Below are 27,925 nucleotides of genomic sequence, written 5' to 3'. Positions count from 1 at the left end.
AAAATACTTAACAACTTCGTCACAAAATCTATCTTTCACATATACTAAAATAAGACCAAAGATGACACATTTTTTTTTTTTTTTTTTATAACAGAAAGAAAAAACTAGGGAGGAACCCAAGAGACAGGCCACCCTAAAGCATCCTTTCGGATGATTACAGAAAAACTAGAATCCGGAGAATCAAACCAGTATGTCAAATTTGAACATGAGTGGCCCCTGTGGGCCAACCAATCCGCCGCTGCATTCCCTTCCCTAACTTCGTGATTAATGTGAACCTCCGAGAACTGCTTAAGGTCCTCCCCTGCATCCAAAATAATAGAATGAATAGTCCAAGGAATTTTCCAAATTCGTTTAATAGCTTGGATAACACTAAGATTATCCCCTTCAATAATTAACTTCTCTATCCCCAAATTACACGCTCCTCTAATGCCCTCCCTAAGAGCCCAAGCTTCAGCCACCAGAATCGAATGACTAGGAGAAATAGGACTAGCCCCACAAATTTTAATAATCCCAAATTCATCCCTGATAATGAACCCCAAAGAGGCCGAGCCGTCATTCAATTTTGACCCATCAAAATTTAACTTACAGAACCCAGAAGGCGGAGCAACCCAACTAATATTTTTCCTGGGAATCTTCCGCATCCGGGGAGGCGACCTAACATTGGAAATAGCCAATTTGACCCCTTCAAAGTTCTCAACAATTCTTGAATAAAATTTCCAAACCATGAGACTGGTCCCTATGGGCGAGCATGGCTCCTGACGAAAGGAAACCCCATTCCTAGCATACCAGATAAACCACCATGTTATAGCGATCTTGGCAATATCCTCAAGAGAAACAACCTTATTCATATTACTAAGAAATTCAACAAATGAAAGATCTGACGGTTTAGGAGGGAGAGAGGGCCATCCATGATGTAAACCAAGAAGATCAAATACATCAATGCAGAAAGGGCACTCTAAGAATAGATGCATCAGGTTTTCTGAATGATGGTTACAAAAAATACATTCAAGAGGTGAAAAAACATGACTAATTTCTAACCTTTTCTTCGTGGGAAGACCATCATTACAAATCTTCCACAAAAAGAACTTGATCTTAGGGGGGATAAGAAGGTTCCAAATCCATGAGAAGGGACTAGCAATGGGACGAGTCAAATGAGCCCCATTACCCTGAATTAACTCGACCCCCGACTTAACAGAATAACAGCCATCAGGGGACAAGGCCCAGACCAATTTGTCTTCAGGACCTTGTCTTGGTATGAAAATACCTTTAATAGAAGTGCCAACCTCCTCAGGGACAAAATCCAACAAACGACGATAATCCCAATGGCTATCTTGGTCTATAAAATGGGCGACTACCAGAGACTCAGAGCCCCTAATCACTGGGCAGATTGAGCTCAAAGGATACTGGAAAGCCCAATTATCAAACCAAAAAGAGATCTTCTCCCCATTTCCCACCACCCATCTTAAACCTTTTTTAAACGTTTTTCTAAACTGCATCAGCTTTCGCCATTGCCAGGAAGCAGTGGCTTTCACATTGTGGTCAAACAGAGATTCATCTTTTAAATACTTTTTAGAAACCAAATCTACCCACAAATTCCCCTGACTAACCAATATTTTCCATAGAAGCTTGAATTGAAGAGCCATATTCATTCTTTAGCTTTCCTCAATCCTAGACCCCCCTCCCGCTTTGACTTACAAACTTTCTCCCATCCTATAAGATTAGGGGATTTAGACTCAGGGGATTTATTCCAGAAAAAATTCCGGTAACTCTTATCCAGGGAATGCAAAATATGCGTAGGTAGCGAAAAACATTGCATCTGATAATTAGCTTTAGTGGCTAAATTTGATTGAATCAGAATCGTCCGACCCGCTTGAGAAAGTGAATTAGCTTTCCATTTAGACAACTGAGCTTGAACTTTTTCCTGAATTTCCCCAAACGTGTTATTAGTAACCTTACTATCAATAATCGGGCACCCCAAATACTTACCGAGCGAACTAGCTTCACCCATCTGCAGGACTTGGGCAAACGCAGAGGCTAGGATAGGATCAGTATTTGGAGAGCATTGGTATGCTGACTTATTGTAATTGACTAATTGACCAGACATTCGACAGTAAGTGTCCAGAATTCCCCTTATTTCCCTACAACTTTCAACTGAGGCTTTAGCAAAAATCATAATGTCATCCGCAAAAGTCAAAAACGGAATTTTGACGCCCGAATGACCTAACTTCACTCCTACAAGTCTGGAACCCTCCGTGCTAGCACAAAACAGTTGCCTAGCCAATAATTCAGCACACAAGATAAAGATATAAGGCGAGAGAGGGTCGCCTTGGCGGATACCCCTAGACGGAGTGAAAATGTCACCAGGAATACCGTTTACCAAAACAGAAAAGGAGACAGTAGAAATACATTCTTTCAACCAGTCAATCCAGCGATCACAAAATCCTAATTTCTTAAAAACTGCAAAAATGAAATTCCATTCTAATCTATCGTACGCCTTTTCCATGTCTAGCTTGATGGCTAACCAACCACTAGACCCAGACTTCTTCCTAAAAGAATGAAACACCTCATGAGCTAATAGAATGTTATCTTGGATTAGTCTTTCAGGTACAAAAGCCCCTTGTAACGGATGGATGATTTTTCCTAATACCATTTTTAGACGGGAAGCCATAATTTTGGCAATAACTTTGTAAATAGTCGAGCATAGACTAATCGGGCGGAAATGATTGGGAGAGGAAGGGGCTTCTACCTTTGGAATAAGAGTTACAAAGGTATGATTTACTTCCTTCAGCAATTTTCCCAAATGAAAGAAGGCCCGAACCGCTTTAAACACAGAGTTACCAACTAGAGACCAGTACTTCTGGAAGAAAAAGGGTGGATAGCCATCCGGTCCAGGGGCCTTATCGGGACCTAGCTCAAAAACAGCCTCTCTAACTTCCTCAAAACTTACCTCCGCACATAAACGGGCATTTTCCTCATCTGATATAATAGGGGAAAGAAGGTGAAGATCCAGCTCTTCATCAAAGATACAGCTAGGGTTTGACGAGAAACGACTAGCGAAAGCAGAAGTAAAGCACAATTCCACTTGCTTCGGATTGGAGATGGATATTCCTCGATCATCTATAATAGAAGAAACAAAATTTCGGTTCCTTCTAATAGAGGCACAAGCATGGTAATATTTAGAGTTGGAATCACTAAATTTCAAGTGAGTAGCCTTAGCTTTTATCCGCCAATGCGTTTCTTGGAATTCTAAGAGCTTATTCTGTTTAGAAAGAAATTTATTTTGTCTAGCCACTAACACAGGATTATCAGGGGCTTCTAATAAACCATCTTGAATGTCCCTTAATCTGGATTCAACCGTTTTTAGTTGTCGAAAAATATTACCAAATCTAGTCATAGCCCAATTCTTAGCCTTACTTTTAAGAAGTTTACATTTTTTTGTAAGACAAAACATATAGGACCCCTGAAATCTCGTAGTCCAAGCTTTTTTAATAATTACTTCAAAATCTTTTCTAGTTGTCCAAATTTTGTCAAATCTAAAAGGCGGAGATTTCCTACTTTGGATTATATTTAAATCAAGAGATACTTGACAATGGTCTGAAGAAGTAAACACATGGTGTTGTAGCTTTGCATTAGGAAATAGATTTACAAATTCCAGATTAGCTACCCCCTTATCCAATCTTTCGAAGATATTACCAGGACCGTTTCTTTTTTTTTTCCAAGTAAACATTTGTCCAGAAAAAGGTAACTCAATGCAATCTAGTTCTGAAAATAATCTATTCATATAATTCAAGCGAGCAAATGAAAGAACAGCTCCACCAATTTTATCATTACTACTACTTAGTTCATTAAAATCGCCTAAAATTACATAAGGCCCGGAAATCAGACGAACAACACTAATCAACTCTTCCCAAAATTGTAGCTTAATAATGTTATTAGGGGGGGCATAAATAAACACAAGCTTAAAAGAACAGTTCATCTCCAATAGATGCACATTACATACCATAAAACGTTCATATTTAGCATCAACTGAAAATAAAAAAGGATTACAAGGAACTTCTTTCCAGAGTACCCACATTCCTCCTGCCAACCCAAAAGATGGGAGGAAATCATGATGTTGAAACCCGCAAACCCTAACAAAAGACTCCAATGGAGGAGAAGAGGATTTGGTTTCGCATAACATCATGATCTGTACATTATTTTTATTACAACTAAACTTGACTTCCTCCAAAGCAAGAGGTCTTTTACAACCTCTAATATTCCAAAAGCAGATATTCATAGCATGGCAGGTGGAAGATAGGACAAGGGCTAAGTCCTACCCCTCTTCAGATTTGAAGTGGATGATTCTTCATCAGAATCCAACTTCCTTCTTTTAGACGAGCTTGAAGCAGAGATGTTGTCCTTTGTGCTAGCCCCTTCAACTCCCATCCCCTCAATCTGTTTAATGATTGAGGTCTCAGAATGGAGAGAGTGAAAAGAGCATTCCTGTTGAGAGACATAATCCCCCATCATATCATCATGAACATTATCTTCCAGAATAAAAGTGTCATCAACAATACCAGATTGAACACCATCCTCAGCAAACAAACCATTTTCATTTTCTAAAAAGTCATCCCCATCAGATAGAAAGCCACATTCTAAAAGTTCAGAAGGATAAATTACCCTCAAAGGAACTGGGGACTCCAAATCATCCTCATTGACAGAGGGAGGAAGGAGGGGCATAGCATCAATGGATTGCATCTTTACTGGATAAACCTGCTGAGCTACAGCATTATTATCACAAGCTAAAGAGGGAGGGATAACAGAAGATACCACATTCTCACAATCATCATCAGAGGATTCCACTTCAATAATAGGGTGAGCTAACATCACCCCCTTACCTTTACCTGAAGGACTAGCCAGAGAAAGAGCTGCAACTTTAGGGTGAGAAATACCCACAGATTCTTTGATGAACAAACCACCAGCACCACCAACATTTTTCTTACCAGTGAATGTTTTTCCAGAAAATTTTTTCTTTGCAACAGGCTGTTTAGAAGGGATTTTAGCATTGGAAAGAGGTCTCACAATGTGTCTAGGCCTAGCCTCTACCACTAAAGCTTGCTCAGCAGTGGTAAGGGGCTTTGCTAGCCTAGTAGCACTTTGAAGGAACTCAGCAAGCCACTGTTTCTTAGGATGTTTCATCAACATCACTTTAACTTCTTTTAGGGGAGGGGATAGAATTAAACAGTCATCAATGGAATGATCTTCACATCCACAAAAGGAACACCCAACAGAAAAATCCTCGTACCAAATAACATAACCACACTTGACACCACCCGCTCTAGTTACTTCAGCATACTCTAACAATGGTTCAGTTATATCCACTCTAATACATGCACGAGCAAAACGAATTTTATGTTTAAGAATAGACCTAGAGTCTAGCTTAATCAGTGACCCAATGTTATTAGCAGCCATAAGATTAGCTATTGAATCAAAGTTCAACAATTCAGCAGGGAAACGGGGAATTCTAACCCATAAATCCACATACTTAATATCTTCAACATAGGGGTCAAAGTGGGGTTTCCAAGGATAAATAACAAAAAGCTCACCTTGAACATGCCATGGCCTTTCGGCCCAAAAAAGATACAAATCCCCAGGATTTGCGAACTTGATCATGATCCAGTTATTACCCATGTCCAGATACTCTACATCCCCCTTACAGAACTGCCACTCAGCTTTAGTCCGAAACATAATGGTTCTTAAATCAACAGCAGCACCCAACATTTTACCAACTAAGCATGATTTAGTGTTGTGCATGTACATGTTATGTTTTATGCACATGTTATGTTTTGATGATGAAAATTAATATAATATGTTATAGCATGAAAGTATGTAACAGTTACAGCAGATGCATGAAGAAAAGAAATTGATAAACGAAGACTTTGAAGAAAAGAAGAATCAAGAATGAAGTTCAAGTTTATAATTTCTTAGAATAGTAACTTTAGATTCAAATGTAATATGCTTAGTAATATGCAATGTGCTCAATATAGAAATATGAAGTTAATATAATTATTATCTTCTTTGAGTTAAGAAAGTAAATAATTATATTAAAATTATATTTTTATATAAAAAGGAAATAAGTTTTCAAAATCAGAAATCAAAAGGGATTAGGAAAACAAGTTTTTAAAGAAAAAGATTTTCTAAAAATTACGGTTTAATAAAAATAAGTTTTGGAAAAGATTTATAAAAACCGTGTTTTTATAAAACAAGTTTTTGAAAAAGATTTTGATAAAAATCGGTTTTGATAAAAACGTGTTTTCTAAGAAAAGATTTTTATAAAACAAGATTTTATAAAAACGTGTTTTCAAAGAAAAGATTTTTTATAAAAACAGAATTTTATAAAAACGTGTTTTCAGTTTTTCTAAAAAGGATTTGGAAAAATATTTTAAGTTGAAAAAGAAAATCTATATGGAAAACTTATCTTTGTTTGTTTAAAAGATAAAGATAGAAAAAGATAAAGTTTATCCCTTAAATCAAGGATTAAAAGATAAAGATATTTTTGAGTGATTTTCGTCCTAACCAAGCCTATAAAAGGGAATCAGAATTCACTTTTAAATCTCAAGTTTTCAGAGAGAAAATCGAGTCTAATCAAAAAGCTGAAAACTATTTCCTTGGCACTGAGCATAGCACTGAGCTGTTAGGTTTAAGTTACTATTTCATAATTGTAATTGTCCTCTATTCGCTTGACTAAGAAGCACATCTTTGAGGATCGTTCTTTTCTGTAACTTTTACATTATCGAGAGTGTCAACACTTAGAGTTAAGTGTTGGGAGTCATTACTAGGGTTAGTAGTGAGGGGAATCATATTGTATCAAGAGTTTGATATCATAGGATTCAAAGAAATAAAAGAGTTTTTGTTTCTTGTGGACGTAGATCTCAGAGGTGAGATTGAACCACGTTATGTATTGTGTCAAATCTAATATCTTTTAAGTTTGTTATTCGCAAAAACGCAAATTAGTAATTTTCGAGTGTTCAGCTCAGAGCCTGGCACTGAGCTGTGAAAGGATTTTTGCGAAAATAGATTAGATTTCACCACTCAATTCAACCCCCCCTTCTTGAGTGTTCCCTTATGTTACAACAAGTGGTATCAGAGCAGGCTATTCTCGTAAGACTCACATCTAGAGAATACAAACCATGAACACACAAGACGACCATCGTGACAGGTATTCCAAGTGTCCAGTTTTCAACGGGAAGGACTATGGATGGTGGAAGACTAGGATGAGGATTTACATTCAAGGTTCGGACTTTGAATGCTGGAGAATCATAAAAACTGGGCCTCTACCTATTCAAGTCAAAGATGCTGAAGGAAGGCTGATCGATAAGGAGGAAGATCAATACAATTCTGTTGACTATGGAAAAGCCGAAAAGAATTACAAAGCTATGAGTATTCTCCAATCTGGAATTGGACCTGATGAATATTCAAGGATCTCAGCATGTACTACAGCAAAGGAAATCTGGGATACACTGGAATTGGCACATGAAGGTACAAACGAGGTAAAATAGTCTAGGATAGATTACTAGTCCAACAATATGAACTGTTCACAATGAATAAGGACGAATATATTAAAGATATGTTTACCAGATTTACACTAATAACTAATGAACTAAGATCTTTAGGAAAAATCTATTCTTCTGAAGATTTAGTTAGAAAAGTGTTAAGAAGTTTGACTAATAAATGGCTTCCCAAAATAACTGCTATTCAAGAGGCTAAGGATCTATCAAAACTCTCACTAGAACAACTCATTGGTTCCTTAATGACTCACGAACTTGTTTTAGACTCTAAATCAAGTGAACCTAAGAATAAAGGGTTGGCCTTAAAAACTGAAGTAGAAACAGATGATAGTGATAGTGATGAAGCAGTGTTCATTGGTTACTCTCCTCATAGCAAAGCATATAAAGTATACAACAAAAGAACAATGCGTATGGAGGAGAGTGTCCATGTCATATTTGATGAATCTGAAAAAGCTTACAAGATGTGCAGGTAGATGATGACGAAGACTTCTCTATTGGACTGATTAGAGAGTCACGAGACAAACAGCATGATGAGAATCAACCTGAAACAAGTTCTGAGGCTCAGAGCATGGCACAGTCTGAAGAACAAATCAACAACTGCGACGAGAATGAAAAAGATGCAGAAGAGATAACTGAAACTGTCGAAGAAGAAGTGTCGGCAGAACCAACAGAAGCTGAAGAAAACGAAAACAACAGTGAACGCTCAGAGCATGGCACTGAGCCACAGAACGAAATTTTCACTCCGAAGAAGTGGAAACACCAAGGATCACATCCTACTGACCTAATACTCACAGACATATCAAAGGGAGTCCAAACTCGTTCATCTCTTCATAACTTTTGTGCTTTCAATGCTTTTATATCTGAAATTGAACCATCTAATTATAAAATTGCATTGACTGACCCTGATTGGATTTTGGCTATGCAGGATGAGTTAAATCAATTCAAAAGAAATGAAGTTTGGCATCTAGAACCTCGTCCCACTCATCAATCAGTAATTGGAACAAAATGGGTTTTTAAAAACAAACTTGATGATAGTGGGATGATTGTTCGAAATAAAGCCAGACTAGTGTGCCAAGGCTTTAACCAACAAGAGGGGATTGATTATGATGAGACATTTGCCCCTGTAGCCCGTTTAGAAGCTATTCGAATTTTGATATCCTTTGCAGCTTTTAAAAATATTAAACTTTTTCAAATGGATGTCAAAACTGCATTCTTAAACGGGTACTTAAAAGAAACAGTGTATGTTGAACAACCTCCTGGCTTTATTGATCAAAATTTTCCTAAACATGTTTATAAACTAGATAAGGCACTTTATGGTTTAAAGCAAGCTCCTAGAGCTTGGTATGAACGCCTATCTATCTTTTTAATGGAAAATGGCTTTAAAAGAGGTTCAGTAGATAGGACATTGTTTCTGAAAAGTAAGGGAGAAGAATTGCTAGTTGTTCAAATTTATGTTGACGATATTATTTTTGGAGCAACTACATAATTATTATGTCATTGTTTTGCTGAACTAATGAAGAGTGAATTTGAAATGTCTATGATGGGAGAATTAAGTTTCTTCCTAGGTTTACAAATCAAGCAACTGGATAATGGGATCATGATACATCAACAGAAATATGTGAAGGAATTATTGAAGAAGTATGGTATGGAAGATTCAAAGACTTATCCTACACCTGTACCTACTGCACTTAAACTAGATCTGGACGAAAATGGTAAGAAAGTAGATGAAACAATCTACCGAGGTATGATAGGTTCTCTTCTTTATTTAACTTCCAGTCGACCAGATATTCTTCACAGTGTATGTCTCTGCGCCAGATTTCAATCATGTCCAAAGGAGTCTCACTTCAAAGCTGTCAAACGAATCCTTAGATACTTAAGAGGCACTACTAACTTATATCTATGGTATCCTAAAGGAGGCAACTTTGACTTGATTGGTTTTTCTGACGCAGATTATGCAGGATTTTTAGTAGATAGAAAAAGTACCTCTGGAACAGCCACCTTCTTAGGTCCTTGCTTAATCTCATGGGCTTCCAAAAAGCAAAATTCCGTGGCTCTTTCCACTGCAGAAGCTGAATATGTTGCAGCCGCATCTTGTTGTGCACAGGTTATGGGTAAGCAACAACTTAGATTTTGGTGTGTTGATTGATAATGTGCCCATTATGTGTGATAATACAAGTGCCATAAACATCTCTAAAAATCCTGTTCAGCATTCACGTACAAAGCATATAGAAATTAGATATCATTTCTTACGTGATCATGTCGAAAAAGAATATAGCCCTTGAATTTATTTGTACTGACGACCAAATAGCTGATATTTTCACTAAACCTCTTGCTCGTGAAAGATTTGAAAAACTTAGATTAGCCTTGGGGTTGATTTCTAGTGCCTAGTTGATTTATGTGTTTATTTAATCCCTTTGCAAACTTAAGAGTTCAAAAGATTATACCTACACTAAGTCAGATGTTTGATTTAATTCAAGACTCCTGAAAAGGCTAATGATGCTGTCCTGATAACTGACACCTAAGTTGCTTCAGAAAAATTCCATGAAAATTCCAACAAAAGTATCACAATTTTCGAAAATTTCCATTGATGTTGCTTTGATAAAACTAAAATCACTTCGAAAAAATTGTGTTATAAAATTCTTTTTGAAAAAATTCATGCAAGGCATTCAAAATAAAGGAAAAGTGGACTATCCTACCTACCCCACCTAACCTTACTCACTTAAAAAAATCCTAACCCTACACAAATAAACCCCCCACCTTCCCTTTCCAATACCCGTTTTTTTTAAAAAAAAAACAAAAACAAACCCCCATCTTTCCTTTCTCTCTCCTCTACTCTTCCATCTACCACCATGGGACGGAAAATGGTGGCTCGGCGGTTTCTCAAGAAAAACGCCATTTCCTCACCGACTCCGTCACCCCCGCCTTCTCCTCCGCGCATTCCGACACCCCCGCCATCACCACCACCCCCACCTTCACTTCCTCCGTCACCTGCTCCACCGTCTCCACCAAAACCCTCCACCACTACTAAATGTTGTTTTAAACCCTTTCTCTCTAAAACCTCCACTACAAAACGCCCTTCCACCACTGCTCCGAAACCGCGCAAACCCGTGACAAGATCTGATAAATCTCCGGCGCCCAAGTCTACTTCCGCTGCTACGACATCCACCGCATCTCCATCTCGAAAACGGAAGGCTTCAACTTCTGGTAAGTCTTCCTCTAAAAAGCCGAAAGGTTCTTCGGTCAAGATTCTGTCCGGACGTGTTTTCCCGACCACTTGGGTTTCACGGCCGGAGTTTAAATTCTTGTTGGATGCGTTACAATCTCAAGGCTGGGTGTCTTTACTGAATTTTAATGAAGGCTTTTATGAATCTGAGATACATCAATTTTATGCCAACCTATCAATTGATGAGAATTTGGTTCTTTCTACTGTTGTTAATGAAGTTGGGATTTCCTTGACTGTGATTGAACTCGGGCAAATTTTAGGTGTTCCCACAAGTGGGTTTTCGGATTTACCCCATCAGTCGTGGCCCCTCTTGACTGGAATTGACAGTGCAACAATAAGCCGTACTTTATCGGGTCAACCTTCCATACATGCTCAAATTTCGGTTTCCCATCTTTCGGCCCAACATAAACTTCTCCGCAACCTCATCACAAAATCTGTTCTCCCCCGTATTGAAAACCGAGGGGAATGTCTAATTATGGACCAAGTTCTTTTATGGCTGTTAATCCATGGCATTCCTATTAGCCTTCCTCACCTCATGGTTCTTCATATGAAAAATCTGTCCCACACTCCTTTGTACTATCCTTACGGGTTGTGGCTCACAAAAAATTTTGATGCTTTTGATGTGTTGGCTCCGAATTCAAAGGGAGTCACTAGTAGTGATGCGATGAATGATGGTATCCTCAGTAAAATGGATCTGTGTGTGCTGGAAGGAGAATTACTGAAGAAAGATTTTCGGGGTTTTACACCAAAGGAGGCATGTCAAAACTGTTTGAAGATGATGGAGTGCTTGCGTGACATGCAAAAACAAATGCAGCAGCTTGTGGCCCGACTACGAGCCAGTGATACCCTTGCCGCTCAACGTCACCGTCAACTTATGTCCAAACCATGACCATCTTCCTTTGTCCCTGTCCTACTTTGAACTCATGATGATGCTTTGTAGTTTTTTTTTAAAACTTGTGGTTTTGTTAAACTATTTTGGTACTTTTGGATACTTTTTGGATGTTTCTGATGATTGTGAATTGGTATTGGTTGTAGCACCAGCATCCCTAGCCCACTTGGTTGAGCTATTGGATTATTTTGGATCTATTCTGAGTATATGTGTGTTTTTTTGTCTTTTTGATGCTTTTTGAGAATGACAAAAGGGGGAAAAGAAAGCATATAATATTGACTAGAATCTTGATGATATCCTAGGTTGAGATAATGTGAATAAAATATAAATGAGCATGTAGGGACAAGTGAATGATTGAAGCTATTAATCTGAGGTACGGATAGATTCTAAAAGGGTAAATACTAAATATAAACCATGCATTGTTTGAGGGGGAACAAAAGTCAATATGCATACTTTAAGGGGGAACAAATGTTTATGTAACAATATTATATTCATGAGTTTGTCATCATCAAAAAGGGGGAATTTGTTGTGCATGTACATGTTATGTTTTATGCACATGTTATGTTTTGATGATGAAAATTAATATAATATGTTATAGCATGAAAGTATGTAACAGTTACAGCAGATGCATGAAGAAGAAAGAAATTGATAAACGAAGACTTTGAAGAAAAGAAGAATCAAGAATGAAGTTCGAGTTTATAATTTCTTAGAATAGTAACTTTAGATTCAAATGTAATATGCTTAGTAATATGCAATGTGCTCAATATAGAAATATAAAGTTAATATAATTATTATCTTCTTTGAGTTAAGAAAGTAAATAATTATATTAAAATTATATTTTTATATAAAAAGGAAATAAGTTTTCAAAATCAGAAATCAAAAGGGATTAGGAAAACAAGTTTTTAAAGAAAAAGTTTTCTAAAAATTACAGTTTAATAAAATAAGTTTTGAAAAGATTTATAAAAACCGTGTTTTTATAAAACAAGTTTTTGAAAAAGATTTTGATAAAAATCGGTTTTGATAAAAACGTGTTTTCTAAGAAAAGATTTTTATAAAACAAGATTTTATAAAAACGTGTTTTCAAGAAAAGATTTTTTATAAAACAGAATTTTTAAAAACGTTTTTCAGTTTTTCTAAAAAGGATTTGGAAAAATATTTTAAGTTGAAAAAGAAATCTATATGGAAAACTTATCTTTGTTTGTTTAAAAGATAAAGATAGAAAAAGATAAAGTTTATCCCTTAAATCAAGGATTAAAAGATAAAGATATTTTGAGTGATTTTCGTCCTAACCAAGCCTATAAAAGGGAATCAGAATTCACTTTTAAATCTCAAGTTTTCAGAGAAAATCGAGTCTAATCAAAAAGCTGAAAACTATTTCCTTGGCACTGAGCATAGCACTGAGCTGTTAGGTTTAAGTTACTATTTCATAATTGTAATTGTCCTCTATTCGTTTGACTAAGAAGCACATCTTTGAGGATCGTTCTTTTCTGTAACTTTTACATTATTGAGAGTGTCAACACTTAGAGTTAAGTGTTGGGAGTCATTACTAGGGTTAGTAGTGAGGGGAATCATATTGTATCAAGAGTTTGATATCATAGGATTCAAAGAAATAAAAGAGTTTTTGTTTCTTGTGGACGTAGATCTCAGAGGTGAGATTGAACCACGTTATATATTGTGTCAAATCTAATATCTTTTAAGTTTGTTATTCGCAAAAACGCAAATTAGTAATTTTCGAGTGTTCAGCTCAGAGCCTGGCACTGAGCTGTGAAAGGATTTTTGCGAAAATCGATTAGATTTCACCACTCAATTCAACCCCCCCTTCTTGAGTGTTCCCTTAGGTTACAACATTTAGTTAGGTCATCAATATCTTGTTTTACTTGAGAAAGCTCATCTAAAATGATAGTTTCAGGAAAAGTGGAAGGACCCGGAGGGTCACTTACAGATTTAACCTCAGAAAAAATGGAAGGGACAGAACCTTCCTCAGCCACAGCATTGTCATCACAAACCTTCCTTTGGGGTTGAGCAGACTCAGGTTGCAGTAGCACAGCCTTAAACGATTGCATCCTCATACACCAACACAGGGAAACAGAAACAGGAATCAGAATGTTTTTTGACTGAAAAAAAGATGTAAAAAAGGAGAACCAACTAGAAAGGAAGAGCGAGAACTGCTTCTCAACAATACAAGTGGCTGACCTTAAATACATGCAAATCAAACCGGAAATCCAAAGAGTTAGCCTTAAAAACCATACCTGTACAGAGACTTTTCCAATCGCATTAAATGCGAATTCTGGAATAATGGATAAAAATCCAACAATAACAAGAAACCAATTTGAAATCAGACCAAACACTCCCACGCTACCGAAAACAATGATGACAATACCTCCAAAACCATAAAAGAACCCAATTAATACAACAGAAGAGAACTGAACCATCACTTCGCTCTTCTGACAAACCCTAGGCCTCAGCCCTAATTTGAACTTAAAGCCCCTAAAATTAAGCCACCTCAGCCATAACCTCTGACAAATTAGGAGAGATTGGCTTAAATCAGCGAAAATATCAGCGAAAATTACTGCACTTACAACTTTAATTGCACGCCATTGACTAATTTTTGAGAATCGCTGCTCATAATCACTCACAGACCTACCCCTAATTAAATTGGGGCTAGGCTGGAATAAAACCATACGCAATAAATTAATCAGATCTTCTGAAAGAAAGAGAAGCGAAATGATAAAAATTTTCACCAGGACGATAGCTCTAACAGGGAATTGGATTGGGGCTAGGAGTTGAAGATTTTTCCATTTTCTAGGGTTTCTATCGATACTTTTGGGCTGAGGCCTAATGTTAGAGAGTATCTCTCTAACTTTCTCTCTCATCTTTTTTCTATACCAAAGATGACACATGTTGAAGGCAAATTGTTCATTAGTAAATCAACTACTATTAAAAAAAGAAAAAAATAAAGTCAAACTCAAATACAACATTAAAAAATTAATTATAATATTAAAGGCAATCAAGATATAACTGAACTACCAAATAAAGAAATATTGACTATAAGATTTAAAATATTTATGCTGAAAAAGAGTAGAAAGTAATATTACATCAATCAAGTATCTTATCATTCAATTCACAAAGACAATTAAATATTATATCAAAACGAAAAATTCAATCAATTAACAAAGTGAAATGATTTATTTAAAACAAAGACTATGTTAATACAACATAAGAAATCCTAAATAAATTCACTTAGGGCCTGTTCTCCCCAGCTTATTTTCAGTTCAGTTCAGTTCAATTCAGTTCAGTTCAATTCAGTTCAGATCAGTTCAGTTCAATTCAGACCAGTTCAGTTCAGTTCAGACCAGTTCAGTTCAGTTCAGCTCTTGACAATACTTTTACTCTCACATATCACTATTCATTTCAGTTCAGTTCAGTTCGGTTCGGTTCAATTCAGTTCAGTTCAGCTGTTTTATGCTGAAGAGAACAGGCCCTTAATAACATTCTTTTATTGTTCATCAAAATTAATTTTAAAATCCTAAAAGAAAGAATAAGTAAAAAAAACAAATAATAAAAGATCGCTTAAGTGATAGAGGCTTAACCTACGAAATTTAACCAAAAAAAGTCTAATGTATAATTTTTTACCCCGGTTACTACCAAAAAAAGGCTAAAATATATGTTTGAAAAAATAAAAAAAAATCAAGCATGCATCGCGTGCATAATTTGCTGATAGTTCGAAAGGTAATGCTAATTATTCAATTACTTGGATCGAGATACAATTTTTGTGGGCAAAGGATGAGATTATTATGGGGAATTCTTCAATGGGTTTGACTGAGAAACTTGAAATAGGTGGTCTAGCCTGATGCTTTTAAAGTTGAGAATTTTGAAAAAAAACACATTGTGAAAAAACTAACAAGATCCCAAAAATCAAAGTAAAAGGATATATACTAAAAATAGATCAGTATAATTTAAATTAAACTAAATTTTGATAAAATTAGACCAAATCACCTTAGTTTGAAATAAAAAAGCATATCCCAAGTGATAGAATAGCTACCCTATTGTAGATGGGTAAGTGATATATGTCAAAAGAATTTATAAATATTTATTAAGTTACTCTCTCATATATATATTCCATTTATTTTTCCGAAATTTCCAATGAGCATAGTATCTTTGATAACACACTAGACAATATTTTCAAAATACACACTTAATTGAGTTTAATAAAAATTTTCATGACTTTATCTTTTCTTAAATATCAGTAAAAAAATTATGACCAAATTTTTTAATTCTAATACCGGCGAATAATGACGAGAAATTAGGAGTGAGAAAGAGAGAAGAGTGAGAGAGATTATAGAGGAGAGATGAGAAAATATAGGAGTGAGAGAGATGAGAGGTTGATAGCAGCGTGAGAGAGGGTGAGAGGTTGAAGAGAGAGAGAGAGAGGCGTGTGGTGACTGGTGAGGAAAATAAAAAACCTAAGTATGAGGCGTGTGGTGAGGATATGCGTCTTTTATACCGTTTTTTAACATTTTTAAATAATGTTGCTACGATTTTGGTAAAAAACTGCATCAATATAATAAAAAGTTATTTTTTAATATTATTTTATTATATACCAAAACTGCAGCAATATTTTGGTCAAATAGGCAACTTTTTTTTCAAAAATTTTCCAGTAGATACTATATTGCTGCGGTTTTAGGCCAAAATCGCAGCAATATCTTTATTTTATATTTATTTTTTTCTTTTCACATGCTATATTGTTGCGTATGAGTAAAACTGCAGCAATACCACCGCAACAAATAACATTTATTCTACTAGTGTATACAATAGATCAAAGTAAGTCAAATTTGACTGACCTAATGTGAGACTTAACATTTTTTATGAAGCAATCCAAAACCTAGAAATAGAATTTCAAATGAAGTAAAGTAAATGTGATGAAAAATTCTCTCTTCAATATTAAAAAAAAATATCAACCCCTCCAAATTTTCAATTTTTTGAGTTCAAAAAATGAGTATTTGACCACCTTGCATTAATTTCATTGCATCATTACATGGAAAAATCTATTCAAGTAATTCAACATAATCTCTAAGATAATACTTCATCCGTTTCCTTTTAATCTACACACTTACACTTTTCACACATGCCAATGTAAAATTTTGAGGACATATATATCTTTAATTTTGTATTTGTAAAAATTATAAAAAATACATATTAATAAAATACATGTTATGATGAATCTAACAAGATCCCATATGACTATATTTTCATCCGCATATAAATCACAAATGATGGTCAAAGTGAAATTTGTGAATAATGTAAAATATCAAAGTGTAACAATTAAAATAAGATGAAGAGAGTATTAGGGAAAGAAACACACTAAAACGATTTAAAAAAAGACACTTCCTCCGTCCCATAATATACTGCCTACTTCATTTTTGGTGGATCAAACTTTAAAATCTTTGACCGAATGTTCTCATTTGTATATATAAAAAAACATATTCATGTAAAATCTTGTTAGATTCGTCTCAATGTGTAATTTCATGATATCAACTCTTTTATATTTTTTATTAATACGAAATTAAAGATATTAAAGGTCAAAGTTAGGTCTTGGGGACAGTGTAAAAAAAAAACAAGTACTATATTATGATTTATGAGACGGAGTATCATTTCAAAAACTTTTAAACTCTTTTTTCGACCGAATTTCCAAACCTTGTTGCCTTTACTCATCAACTACTTCTACTAAACAAATGAAAGAAACGAGGTAGGTTAGAACAGAACAAAATCCATTAGATGTTTTTATTCTTCTTTAGTTTCTTTTTGCAGAATTGCAGTACCAAATTATGACTTATGAGTCACTCGAATCTCTTTCCACAGGTAAAAGCAAAACATTTGGAATAAAGAATCAAAGAGAAGGGCAAGACCAAATGAAGAAACAGTTTGTATTTTGTTTTAAGAAACAATTTGTGTAATCATCATCACAAAGTTACATATTTTATTTTGCCAAGCTTTTCATTTGTTATATATATTGAACAACATTCAATCCTAACACAAAAACAAACTTCTAAGGCAAGGTATGAACTATGGAGTACTTTATGAATGATAATAACTTGGTCAAAAGTTATGGTAGTCGTTACCTAACTCAACACATTCTCCTAACGAAAATATTCCTATCCTATGAAATTGTATTTGGTGGTTGAAATTTAGACTCAAATGACCATTCAAGCATTTGCCAATTGCCATTAAAGGTGTATAGAAAATTAGTCACTTTTTTATGGAATATCAATCAAAAGTACCATTGCCGATATTCTAACCATAGGTAAGCAAATGAATGGTGTAGGATTACAAAAGTGGATCGACAACAGGTTCAACAAACTCATGAATTCGCAACTTTCTGTAGGAAAAATAATGTTCCCTGTATTTCTTTTTAATTCCGTACATTTATTTGATGTTAAAACAAAAATTACACCAAATTCTGTCAAAAACAAAATTGACACCAAATCATTACAAAAAAAACAATATCTCAACTTTTTCTAGCAAAAAAAAACCGCAAATAAAAATGACTACTTTACTTAGAAACACTAACTTTCATAATCAACATTATCAACTTCATTTTCTTTTTTTTTTTAAAAAAAAAATCCTTATTTAATGGCGCAACACTCTCTCAATAATTAATTGTACACACAACTTTGCTTTATATTTTATAACGTAAAAAAAAAAAACACCCTAAACAAATTACCGGTTCCTCTCTTCGCCCTTCTATAATCTTCGATCTTGCTTCCTTTTTTCTCTGTTAAATGTTGTATTTATATACAGTTGCTTATATGTTTTTACACGAATCGTTTGCATATAAGACTAGTAACCCTCTAATTTAACCATCTAGTTAAATGTTGTATTTAGTAAGGCATGGTGCCTCGACAGTAGTACAAATCAAACCTATAAGAAGTATTGGTATAATTAGTATATAAACAAATTATAGACCATGAGCAAAATTTAGTTAAAATACCACAATTACTTTTTGTTAATATCATATTGAGCGCAACAATAAATGTATCATAGGCAACCTATCTGAATAGTCAAAAAAAAATTAGCTCAATGAAGCTAGCTTCTATATTCCATAGTACTAACTTTAAAGTGAAAATTAGTTGTAAATTTATGACAAAAGTTTGCATTAATCTATGTACTAAATGATTAGTTAATGCTTATTTTTTTTTCATTTTTAGCTTCTTATATACATAGCTTTTAGGGCTGCATTTAACTTTTCCCTATTTTAATTATAGATTGAAAAGTTAATTTTTTGTTAGTATATGAAGTACTATTTATTTTATAAAACCTCACTTCACTTAAACATTTTTCCTTATGTACGAAATTATAAATTACTTCAAAGTTAAAGAAATTTGATTTATGAGAACATGATAAACAAAAAAGAACGCAAATAAAATTATCAGAAATTTATACACTTATACCATATCTTTGCTATTTTTTTTTTTTTGGTACAAAAGGAGAAGTTAGGGCACCCTTCTCTCAAGGGAGTAACCTAACAAATCTAGATTTACAAAATAGGCAAGTGTAGGATCATCTCCTGTGTCAACGTCCACCACCGCAGCAGAAATAGTGTGATCTTTTTTTGATAGATAGTCTGTTGTGTAGTTGACTTCGCGGAAAATGTGATCTATGGAACAAATAGTCATTTGACTAATTTTCAACCGGATGTCGTCACTGATGAGAATGTTAATGCTCCATGGACATGAATATCGACCTTGAAAAATGTGAATCACCACCTGATTGTCTCCTTGAACATAAATGTTCTGCATATTGAGATTTTGTGCCAAAATAAGACCATTGCGCAATACCCAGGCCTCAGCTACAAAAGCTGAAGTTTGACCAAAAGTAATAGCTTTAATTAGAGGAAACTATGTCTCTACTTTTTTTTTTTTTGTTGTTGTTGATAAGATGAACTACCTTATTAAACCATAACCTCACGCAGGTGAATCCCGCCAAAGTTAGCGGACAAGACAGTCTGATAATAAGGGAAATTATTATTTTTAAAGTGCTCCTAGTGAGAATTAAACCTTCAATCTCAAGGTTTAAAAACACATTCCCTACCATTAGGTCAAGCTTATCTTGACGGAACTATTTCTCTACTGAAGTTAGGAATTCAACAAGTAAATTGCCAATACGCTCATTTGAATACTTAAAATGGTGAGGTCATCAACAATTGGAAATTTAGCTTGATTTTTAATGTCTTGATCAAGTGAAATATACCAAAAAAAAAAAAAAAAAATCTATTGACCAAATGAGTCATTTTGCAACACTCTTTCATGTTTGGTGTACACAGGTTACTTGTTTGCTGTAAACAAGTCTTGATTGCTTTCGTCAACATTGTCATAGTTACATCAATTCCCCCCTAATACGAGGAGTAGAGGACAATGAAGAAAAGCAATTAATGAAAACGACTAACCTTCACAAAACATCAACTTTAGATAACTTTAAAAAACCAAATACTTTATTTTGCGACGAGGTACTGATCCGTCGAACAGATTGTAAAACAGCAAGTCATTTTTCTTTATTAGAACTCTATTCCCTTCCTATTTTTAAATTTGCTAGTTTCATAATACTCGCTACACTTTTCATTGTCGGAAGTTTCACATTACTTGCTACATTTTTTTTTTGGAAATAAACTCTCTCTATCTCTCTCCTCTCACATGGATCCCTTTTCTTTTTACACTCTACATCTCTTTTCTCCAAAAATTGCCTAGGAGTCCGTAAATTGAGAAGTGTAGCGAATAACATGAAACAAAGGAAATATATTTTTAATAAATGCATATTTCTTTTTCGGAATATCCATTTATTTTCTTCTCTTCTAAATACTCGTGTCCACAACAATGTAGTCATATTTAAAGAGAGATGAAGTTCATAAAAATGGAAGAAAAAGACAAAAATATCCTTATAAGTTATAAGGTGTAAAGAAAAATTTATTCGCAAACGCGGTCGTTCATCAATGATATCCTTGCATGATTAACTTGTCCAACTCTAACTACAGTTTACTCGTTAGGGGCATAGAGGGCATTTCACTTCCCCTGTTTAGTTGTTAAACAAAGATCTTTCTTCAAGTGGGTTGCGACTTGTGAGATAGAGCAACAGAAAGCTATAATCAACAGGAATTATAGGCCAAAATTAGGAGCATGATACACTTGAGAGAACTGCTGCTTTACTTTCTTTAGCAGCTAGTAACACAAACTATAAACGAAAATCGAAAAAAAATACAAATAAATGAGACATGCATCTTCTACCAAATAAGTCTGCATCACAAATTTACATTGCAAACCTAAAATAAGAATTAATTAAAAGTAAAAAAGATCTATGAAACAGTTTCCTGCTGAGGGATAGCACAGATCATGGATGAAGATGGAGGAACACAGCGTCTTTGCCTCCTACTTCTACTGGCTGAAGCAGTAGAACAATCAGATAATGTTGATGAAGTAGAATTCGATGGTTCGAACCTACTTGATTGGCTTCTCAGCTTTTTTTTGTCTACATCTCGGACCTTGTTTTCAGCTCTAATATGGCGAACCTTTGTTTCATCCAAAGCTGCAGGAAGAACGCATTTGCACAGAAGACCTTCACATTGATTAAAAAAAAAGGAATTATTTAGCAAGGACATAACAGATTTGGATTCAAGTATATTCTTTATTTCTTTTCGTTTAGATGCATAAGACCAATTTCCATGCTGGTTCTCGCAATAGTCGTGCACTATTTGTCTAAAAGACTAACATCAAATTTTCTTTAGAACCATCCATCTCATTACATTTTGTACATCCCCTAATAGGTGGATGATAGAGGAGAACATCTATTTTGTTAACAGTTTGGAAGTAAACAAGAGAGAACGGGTTATAAAGGTGAGGGAAACGAAAATGTTACCCTTGTTTGCTACCAAACTGTTTGCCAAATAGCCCACCTCATAATTAAAAGGGTGGAGATGACAAATCCATCACAGAGTTGGGCAAAAGATTCCAATCTCAAGGGCATTTTTGTTCATTTTTCTTACATACAAAGGGAAATTTCTCGACTCAATTAAGGTATATTTGGAAGAAACCTCTAATAATGGAGAATTATGCGCGTCTCTTATATGGGGTTATTGTGATTTATAAGAGGAAAAAAGAGCCTGAGAACATTAACAAACACCTCTTAACCAAAGCATCTCTCCTTGCATCTTACCAAGTCAACAAATAATTGTATATGGAAAAACATGGGGCAATCCATAATCTATAAGATACAATTCAAATGAAACAGAACATCACATATTTGAATTAAATTACATGAAATACAACATCACATAATTGAATTGAAGTACAAGCAAGTAAAATTCTCAGCTGATAGCTAACCATTAGCCACCAACAAGCACTGACTCTTAATGGTCCTAGGATCTAGAATGACGAAAACAAATTCACCAACACAAGTCCTTGCATATACCCGATGTTGAAAATGTTGATAACAATATATAACAATAAAATCAAGGCATTTGCACTTTTCACTGACTAGTATATAACCTGAAAGTTCTGCTTCCCTCTTCTAATATTTGATGATATCATATAGTAGTGGAAACTAAAAGTCTAGTATACCAAGTTTATAGTTAAAAAACATACCAACACTTTTATAATGAAAAAAGATTAACTAGATAGTCATCATGAAGCTCACCCACTTAGAGGCACTTAGTTGAAGCATGACTCATACACCATCAACTCATTATAGAAGCAGCATTTCATAGTGGACAAAGCAATTGAAATAGGAAATTCATCAAAAACATCATGAACTTAAAACAAATATAAGTTTAATTAGAAGAATCACTTACCCAGTCGAGCTAGTCGATTTACCCAACTCGGAATTGGCTTGCCACTCAAACGTATACATAAATCATTACAAAAGTGGTTACAGTTTTTGCTAATGAGATGGTAAGTATTCCCAAAGTACTCTTTCGATAATTTCTCCATCAATGCGCGAACCTCTTTAGCACCTAAATCTGTTCTTCCTATCAAGATTGATTTTCGGAATGTGAAGCCAGGGCACTGCTTGGGTTCTACTTCGAAAACCCCAGTTGTGGCATTATCATGAGCTCCAAAAGCATACTCAACCCCATGCACTGAAACAATTGAGCACAATTCAGCTTCAAAGCCCCATCATTTACCACAAGAAACATGAACAATATGTTGAACTAGCCATTACAATTGCTCCACTAACACAAAAAGAATGCCTTATAGGTATCTTAGTAGAATATTAACACACTTCGAATGACAAGGGTAAATTATGAAAACATGCAGAGATGAAAGGGAATAGTTATGGACTTCAACATCGTACATCTTAAGCTCGAAAACACTTTACGATTCAGACTCCGTTCTCTACCTCAACTTATCTAAAAGATATGTTTAGATGTGAAATGAACTCCGCCGCCCTTATCTGAGCTCATCCAAACTTATCTGAACTTATAAGCCTTAGTGCTAGGCTTGCCAGAGAATGTCTTTGATATAAGAAAACAAAAACCTCTTGAATCAGAAGTCTTGCACATGGAAACTTAAATCTAATCCAACCAATAGTACCCAGCTACTATTCTCAAACACCCTAAATAGTAAACACTAAAAAAATGGACATTTTATACAATTCAGATAGAGCCACAAATCCCTAAACATAGAGGGTCTACACCTTGGATCCACAGAGTGCATAGACCTACTTCCAGAATCAAAGCAACAAATCCCAGTTATCTCATGCAACAGTAACACTCATGTACACATTTTCTGAAAAAAACAGCAAATTATGATCTCATTTCACAACACTAACAACACCAATGCACCTGAGAAATCAAAATAACTCAAAATTCTTCATATTTTCTTCTAATTCTAGTACAAACTTTTTTTTTTCTGAATCATCAGATCTCAATTTTCCACATCAATAAGAAAAAACTTCTCATACAGTCATACTCCCACCAAAATTACGCGAAATTTACAACAATTACTCATTCATTTTCCAATTACAAAAAACACCTAACAAGTAACAGCCTGAATTCCAGCAACCAAACACACATAACATACAAAACAAATTTAATATCTTTTTAAAACCCATTTCAAGTTAACACAGAACCAAACAAACCCACATTTTATTTTTCACAAATAACAAATACAAGCGCCAAAAAATCAGATCTGCATCTAATTAAAAAACTACTGAAAATGGAAAAAAAAAATATTGAAGAGAGAGAAAGTGAAAAAAAATTAAAACCTTGAACACCAGAATGATAAACACCAAGACCAAGCCAATAAGCGTAGCCATTAATGGGGGTAAGATCGTAAACATTCAAATAAACTGGTACTGCACCAGCCCTCTTCTTCTTTGGTATCATTCTACACAACATTTTTTTTTCACTCTTTTTTTCTGTATCTCTATTCTCTTGTGTGTTTTCTCTCTCCTACTGGGATAAATTTTTTTACTTATAAAAATACTTCGAATCTGGAAAATAGTTGCTAGTCCCAAGAAAAATTATTTTTAATATATGGGCCAGGAAAATTCTTTTCTGGGAATTTTATATTTTATAAAGAAAGGGAAAGAATTACAGGAAGAGGAGGAAAATCGAGGGAAATGAATGAGAGGTCTTTTTTTTGTTTGTTAAAGAAAGGTAGAAAGAGACAGAGTGTTTTTAATTAATGGTTAGGGAAAAGAAGAGAATGAATGGAATGCATAATTTTGAGAGAGAAAATTGGGAGATTGTTTGGAATACTGCTGTTGTGTTCCCTTTCTCTCCATAACTTCACGCTGAATATTAGCATTCCTTTACTCTTCAACCATGGAATGGGATCTACAATAATAAATGTACGAGTTTATCCACTAATTTTCTTGTCTAATTTCCTTCCTTATTGGTTAATGTTGCCCATTAACAATTTTTTTGGCCTATGATAAATATTGGCCTACAAAAAAGAATACAGCTATTGGAGGGGAATGATAAATGTCTAGCAGTTAGATATTTGCCAAACATCTAATATTTATGTGGCAGCATATAAGTGGCACACATGTCACGATATTGTTTATCCAAAACAAATTACTTTTTGCAATTTTTAAAAAATATATCAATATTCATATTTTTTTATTCTTTACAAATAGACAATCATTTTGATATAATTTCATCATATTTTAATTTTACACTTCTCTATCTATTATTTAGATATGTAAAAAAAAAAATTACGAACACTATTTGTTTATACACAAACAACATATGTTGATAACTCACTTCCCGCCCCAGGCCCCACCACCACCACATCTTCTTCTCCAATTTCAAGAAATGACTTCTCCGCCACACCACCACCACCACCATCTTCTTCTCCATTTCCAAAAACTCCTCATTCAAACAAAACAAGACCACCGACTGAAATTGTGGATGCCACCCTTTTTTTCTGAATTTTTTTTAAAAAAGAAAGGCAGACGTCCACCATGGACTCCCACCACCGGTGTAGGCGTCCATGGCAGGCGCCTCACCATGTCGTGGAAAGTCTGCCATGGACGCCTGCCTTTCACTGTAAATGAAGGAAACAAAGGGGAGAAGGAGGGTGTGGGTGTACAACGGTGGTGCCGTGGTGGTGTGTCAGTGGTGGTGCGACGCCACTAGTAGTGTGGTGGCGGTGGGGTGTTGCACCAGTGCTCAATGGTGATGTGGAAGAAGAGGGGAGGAAAAGTGAATGAAGAAGGGAGGGAAAGTGAATGAAGAAGGGAGAAAATCTTAAAATGAAAAAATACAGTATATTATACGTATTTAGGGCATTACTAGGAAATCTTAGGGCGTCGTTTAGCAACCCAGACAAAGAACGACCTCCATTTTTCTCTCTGCAAAAACTTTTCTTCTTCCACCATTGATGTCGTCCTCAACCACCATCACCGTTGTCCACCATTTTAACAATTCCACTTACCACTCTCACTTCCTTGCACTTCGTCTCTCAATTAATTGAGAAATTATAAGGTTAGAATTAGGGTTATTAAAGCTAGCATTAGCAACAGTATCCATGTTGCGACGTCGTTCATTACACGGAAATTGGTAGAGAGCGATAAACTGCCGTCGGATGTTAGTAAGCGACCTATGGAACTTGGAAGCCATTGATTCTTATAGCGGAAGAGTTACCACTGATTCTTATGGCAGAAGAGTTACATGGGTGATGTTTCTAGCAAAGGTGGACTAAATTTGAAGCGAGCTATGCAAGACGCGTTGTTCCGTGTGGGCTTCATTTATGGACGGGCCACCCGCTAAAATTATGGGGAGCCGACCGTATATAAGAATTTGTATTTTTTTTGGTCCTACTATGATGAGGAGTTTCCCACCGCTTCCGGCGAGTGGACTAATCTCATGTGGGAGTTTGCATGAGTACCTGAAAGAGCAACATTCACCCGAAACTTGGTTGAGAAGCGAAAGACACTTAACCACTTAAGCCAACCCCAATTGGTTAAAAAAATTCAAGAAGTATAGATATATAATAACTTAAAGACGGTTTAAAAGTCTAATTGTAAAATCTAGATAAAATCCCAATAATGAAGTGTAATTTTATTCTTTCTTTAAAAAAAATTAAAAGTCTAATTGTAAAAATTAAATAAAATTCCAATAATGAAGTGGATTTCTTGTAAAAATTTAAATATATTTGTAAAAATTTAAGACCGTTTAAAATTCTAACGGGGCGTTTGGTATGAGGGATTGGGAGTTTGGGGATTAGAGGATGAGAGTGGGAATGGGAGTTAGAAGGTGGAAATTTATTAAATATATTCCAATCCCTTATTTGGTATGTTAGTGAGATTAAGTAGGGAATATATTGCTAAATTACAAATTTACCCATTTTAATGAAGGATAGCAAAAGAAGAGCAAACAATATTAGTGAAGTATATTTTAATGAAGGGGTAAATTTGTCTCTTTAACATAACCAAAAATAATCCCCCTCCCTAATACCTGTCTCTCCCCATGTCTTATTTTGGTGGAATAAGAGGGGTTTTAATCCATTCCCCTTCACATGGGAATTTAGATATCCCCTCAAACAAACATGGGATATCTACCCATAGGGATATAATATCCCATTCCCACCCCCTAATCCCCCTAAACAAACACCCCGTAATTGTATAATTTAAATAAAATGCAAATCTCACTCATGTTGTGACTACACCACGCTTTGAAATACAAATCTTCATGACTTTCAAGTACTAGTAACAATAGTGACAAAAAAGCCATGGTTCAAGTGTTCAACTACATTTCTTGATATAGATGAGTCCAGAATTATTTTTCACCAGTCCAATCCGTTATATGCATCTCAATTATCATCGACACACTAATATTTCATGCAAATTTAATTTAGCAAAAACTAATCCAACCTAAAAAATTACGAAGTTTGGAAAGAACTTTATAGCAACACTCATTCAGTCTCTTTAACTTTCTATATCCCCCACAATTATTCTCAGAAGTATTTGCTACATACAAATGTCCCAAAATTATTTGCTATATTTCATTATTTGACATGTGTATTTTCATATTATTTCTACCTATTTTATCCTCTTTTTGTCAATTACCTATGTACTTCTACTCATTTCTTTCTTTTAGCATTTTCAATTTCTTTTAGGACCTCCTTTCGAGAATCCTTTGGCAAGAAGGATTTCCTTTAGGTCGCACTCGCACATGTTCACTCACCCAAATGCTCAAAAAACTCCAATTTCCCCTCCTTAATTGAAATTTTGCTTTCACTAAGATATAAACCTTGGTCCCTCATTTGGGAGATAGAAAACCATACAATTAAGGAAAAATGAAAATTAATAATCCCACCTTTGCCACTTCTGCTCAAAACAATCCCACCTTTATACCCATCTCGAAACCTCACTCAAACCAACTGAAACCCATCCTACCCACTTGAAAGCCCACCCTAACCCCAACCACTAAAATCCCGCACATTCCACCCAAAACCCAATGTCGATTAGGGTGGTGCGACGACTGAGGCAGGCGCGACGGTGAGGGAGGGGGCTCGGGGTTCAGGGAAGGGGAATAGGGAGTAACTGGTCTACAAGGGAGGGGGATCGGGGTTCAGGAATGGGGATCGGGGAGCAAGGGTTGCAAGACTGCAGATAGAGGGGAGGGGGAGGGGGAGGGGGAGGAGGTAGGGGTGGGGGCTAGGCTTAGGGGTGGTGGTGGTGCCCATGATGGGAAGAGAGAGATTAAAGAACAAAAATAAAAAAATTAATAAAAATATAACCTGTTAAACAGGTCGAAAGACTTGTTTTGAGAAG

The 27,925-nt window shown here is 35.2% G+C and overlaps 1 protein-coding gene across 1 annotated transcript; it reads right to left on the bottom strand.

Moving 5' to 3' along the window:
* Positions 1–20,784: 20,784 nt before the first annotated feature.
* LOC104883113 (deSI-like protein At4g17486) lies at positions 20,785–24,482 on the bottom strand. Its single transcript, XM_010667570.4, has 3 exons — positions 23,909–24,482; positions 22,494–22,781; positions 20,785–21,262 (listed from the first exon to the last, which is right to left on the bottom strand). The coding sequence occupies exons 1-3, from the start codon at positions 24,039–24,041 to the stop codon at positions 21,003–21,005; spliced, it is 681 nt and encodes a 226-aa protein (XP_010665872.1). The 5' UTR covers positions 24,042–24,482; the 3' UTR covers positions 20,785–21,002.
* Between the last annotated feature and the right edge of the window lie 3,443 nt (positions 24,483–27,925).

The sequence above is a fragment of the Beta vulgaris genome, chromosome 2, assembly GCF_026745355.1.
Source record: "Beta vulgaris subsp. vulgaris cultivar EL10 chromosome 2, EL10.2, whole genome shotgun sequence".
Classification (NCBI taxonomy): domain Eukaryota; kingdom Viridiplantae; phylum Streptophyta; class Magnoliopsida; order Caryophyllales; family Amaranthaceae; genus Beta; species Beta vulgaris.
The sequence above is the reverse complement of the archived record's forward strand: the minus strand, read 5'-3'. Positions and strand labels throughout refer to the sequence as shown.

Coding starts and splice junctions, on each gene's coding strand:
- LOC104883113 (XM_010667570.4), bottom strand. CDS start 24,041: ATGTTGTGTAGAATGATACCAAAGAAGAAGAGGGCTGGTGCAGTACCA. Junction 22,782..23,908: donor TTATCATTCTGGTGTTCAAG/GTTTTAATTTTT, acceptor CAATTGTTTCAG/TGCATGGGGTTGAGTATGCT. Junction 21,263..22,493: donor AAATCGACTAGCTCGACTGG/GTAAGTGATTCT, acceptor ATCAATGTGAAG/GTCTTCTGTGCAAATGCGTT.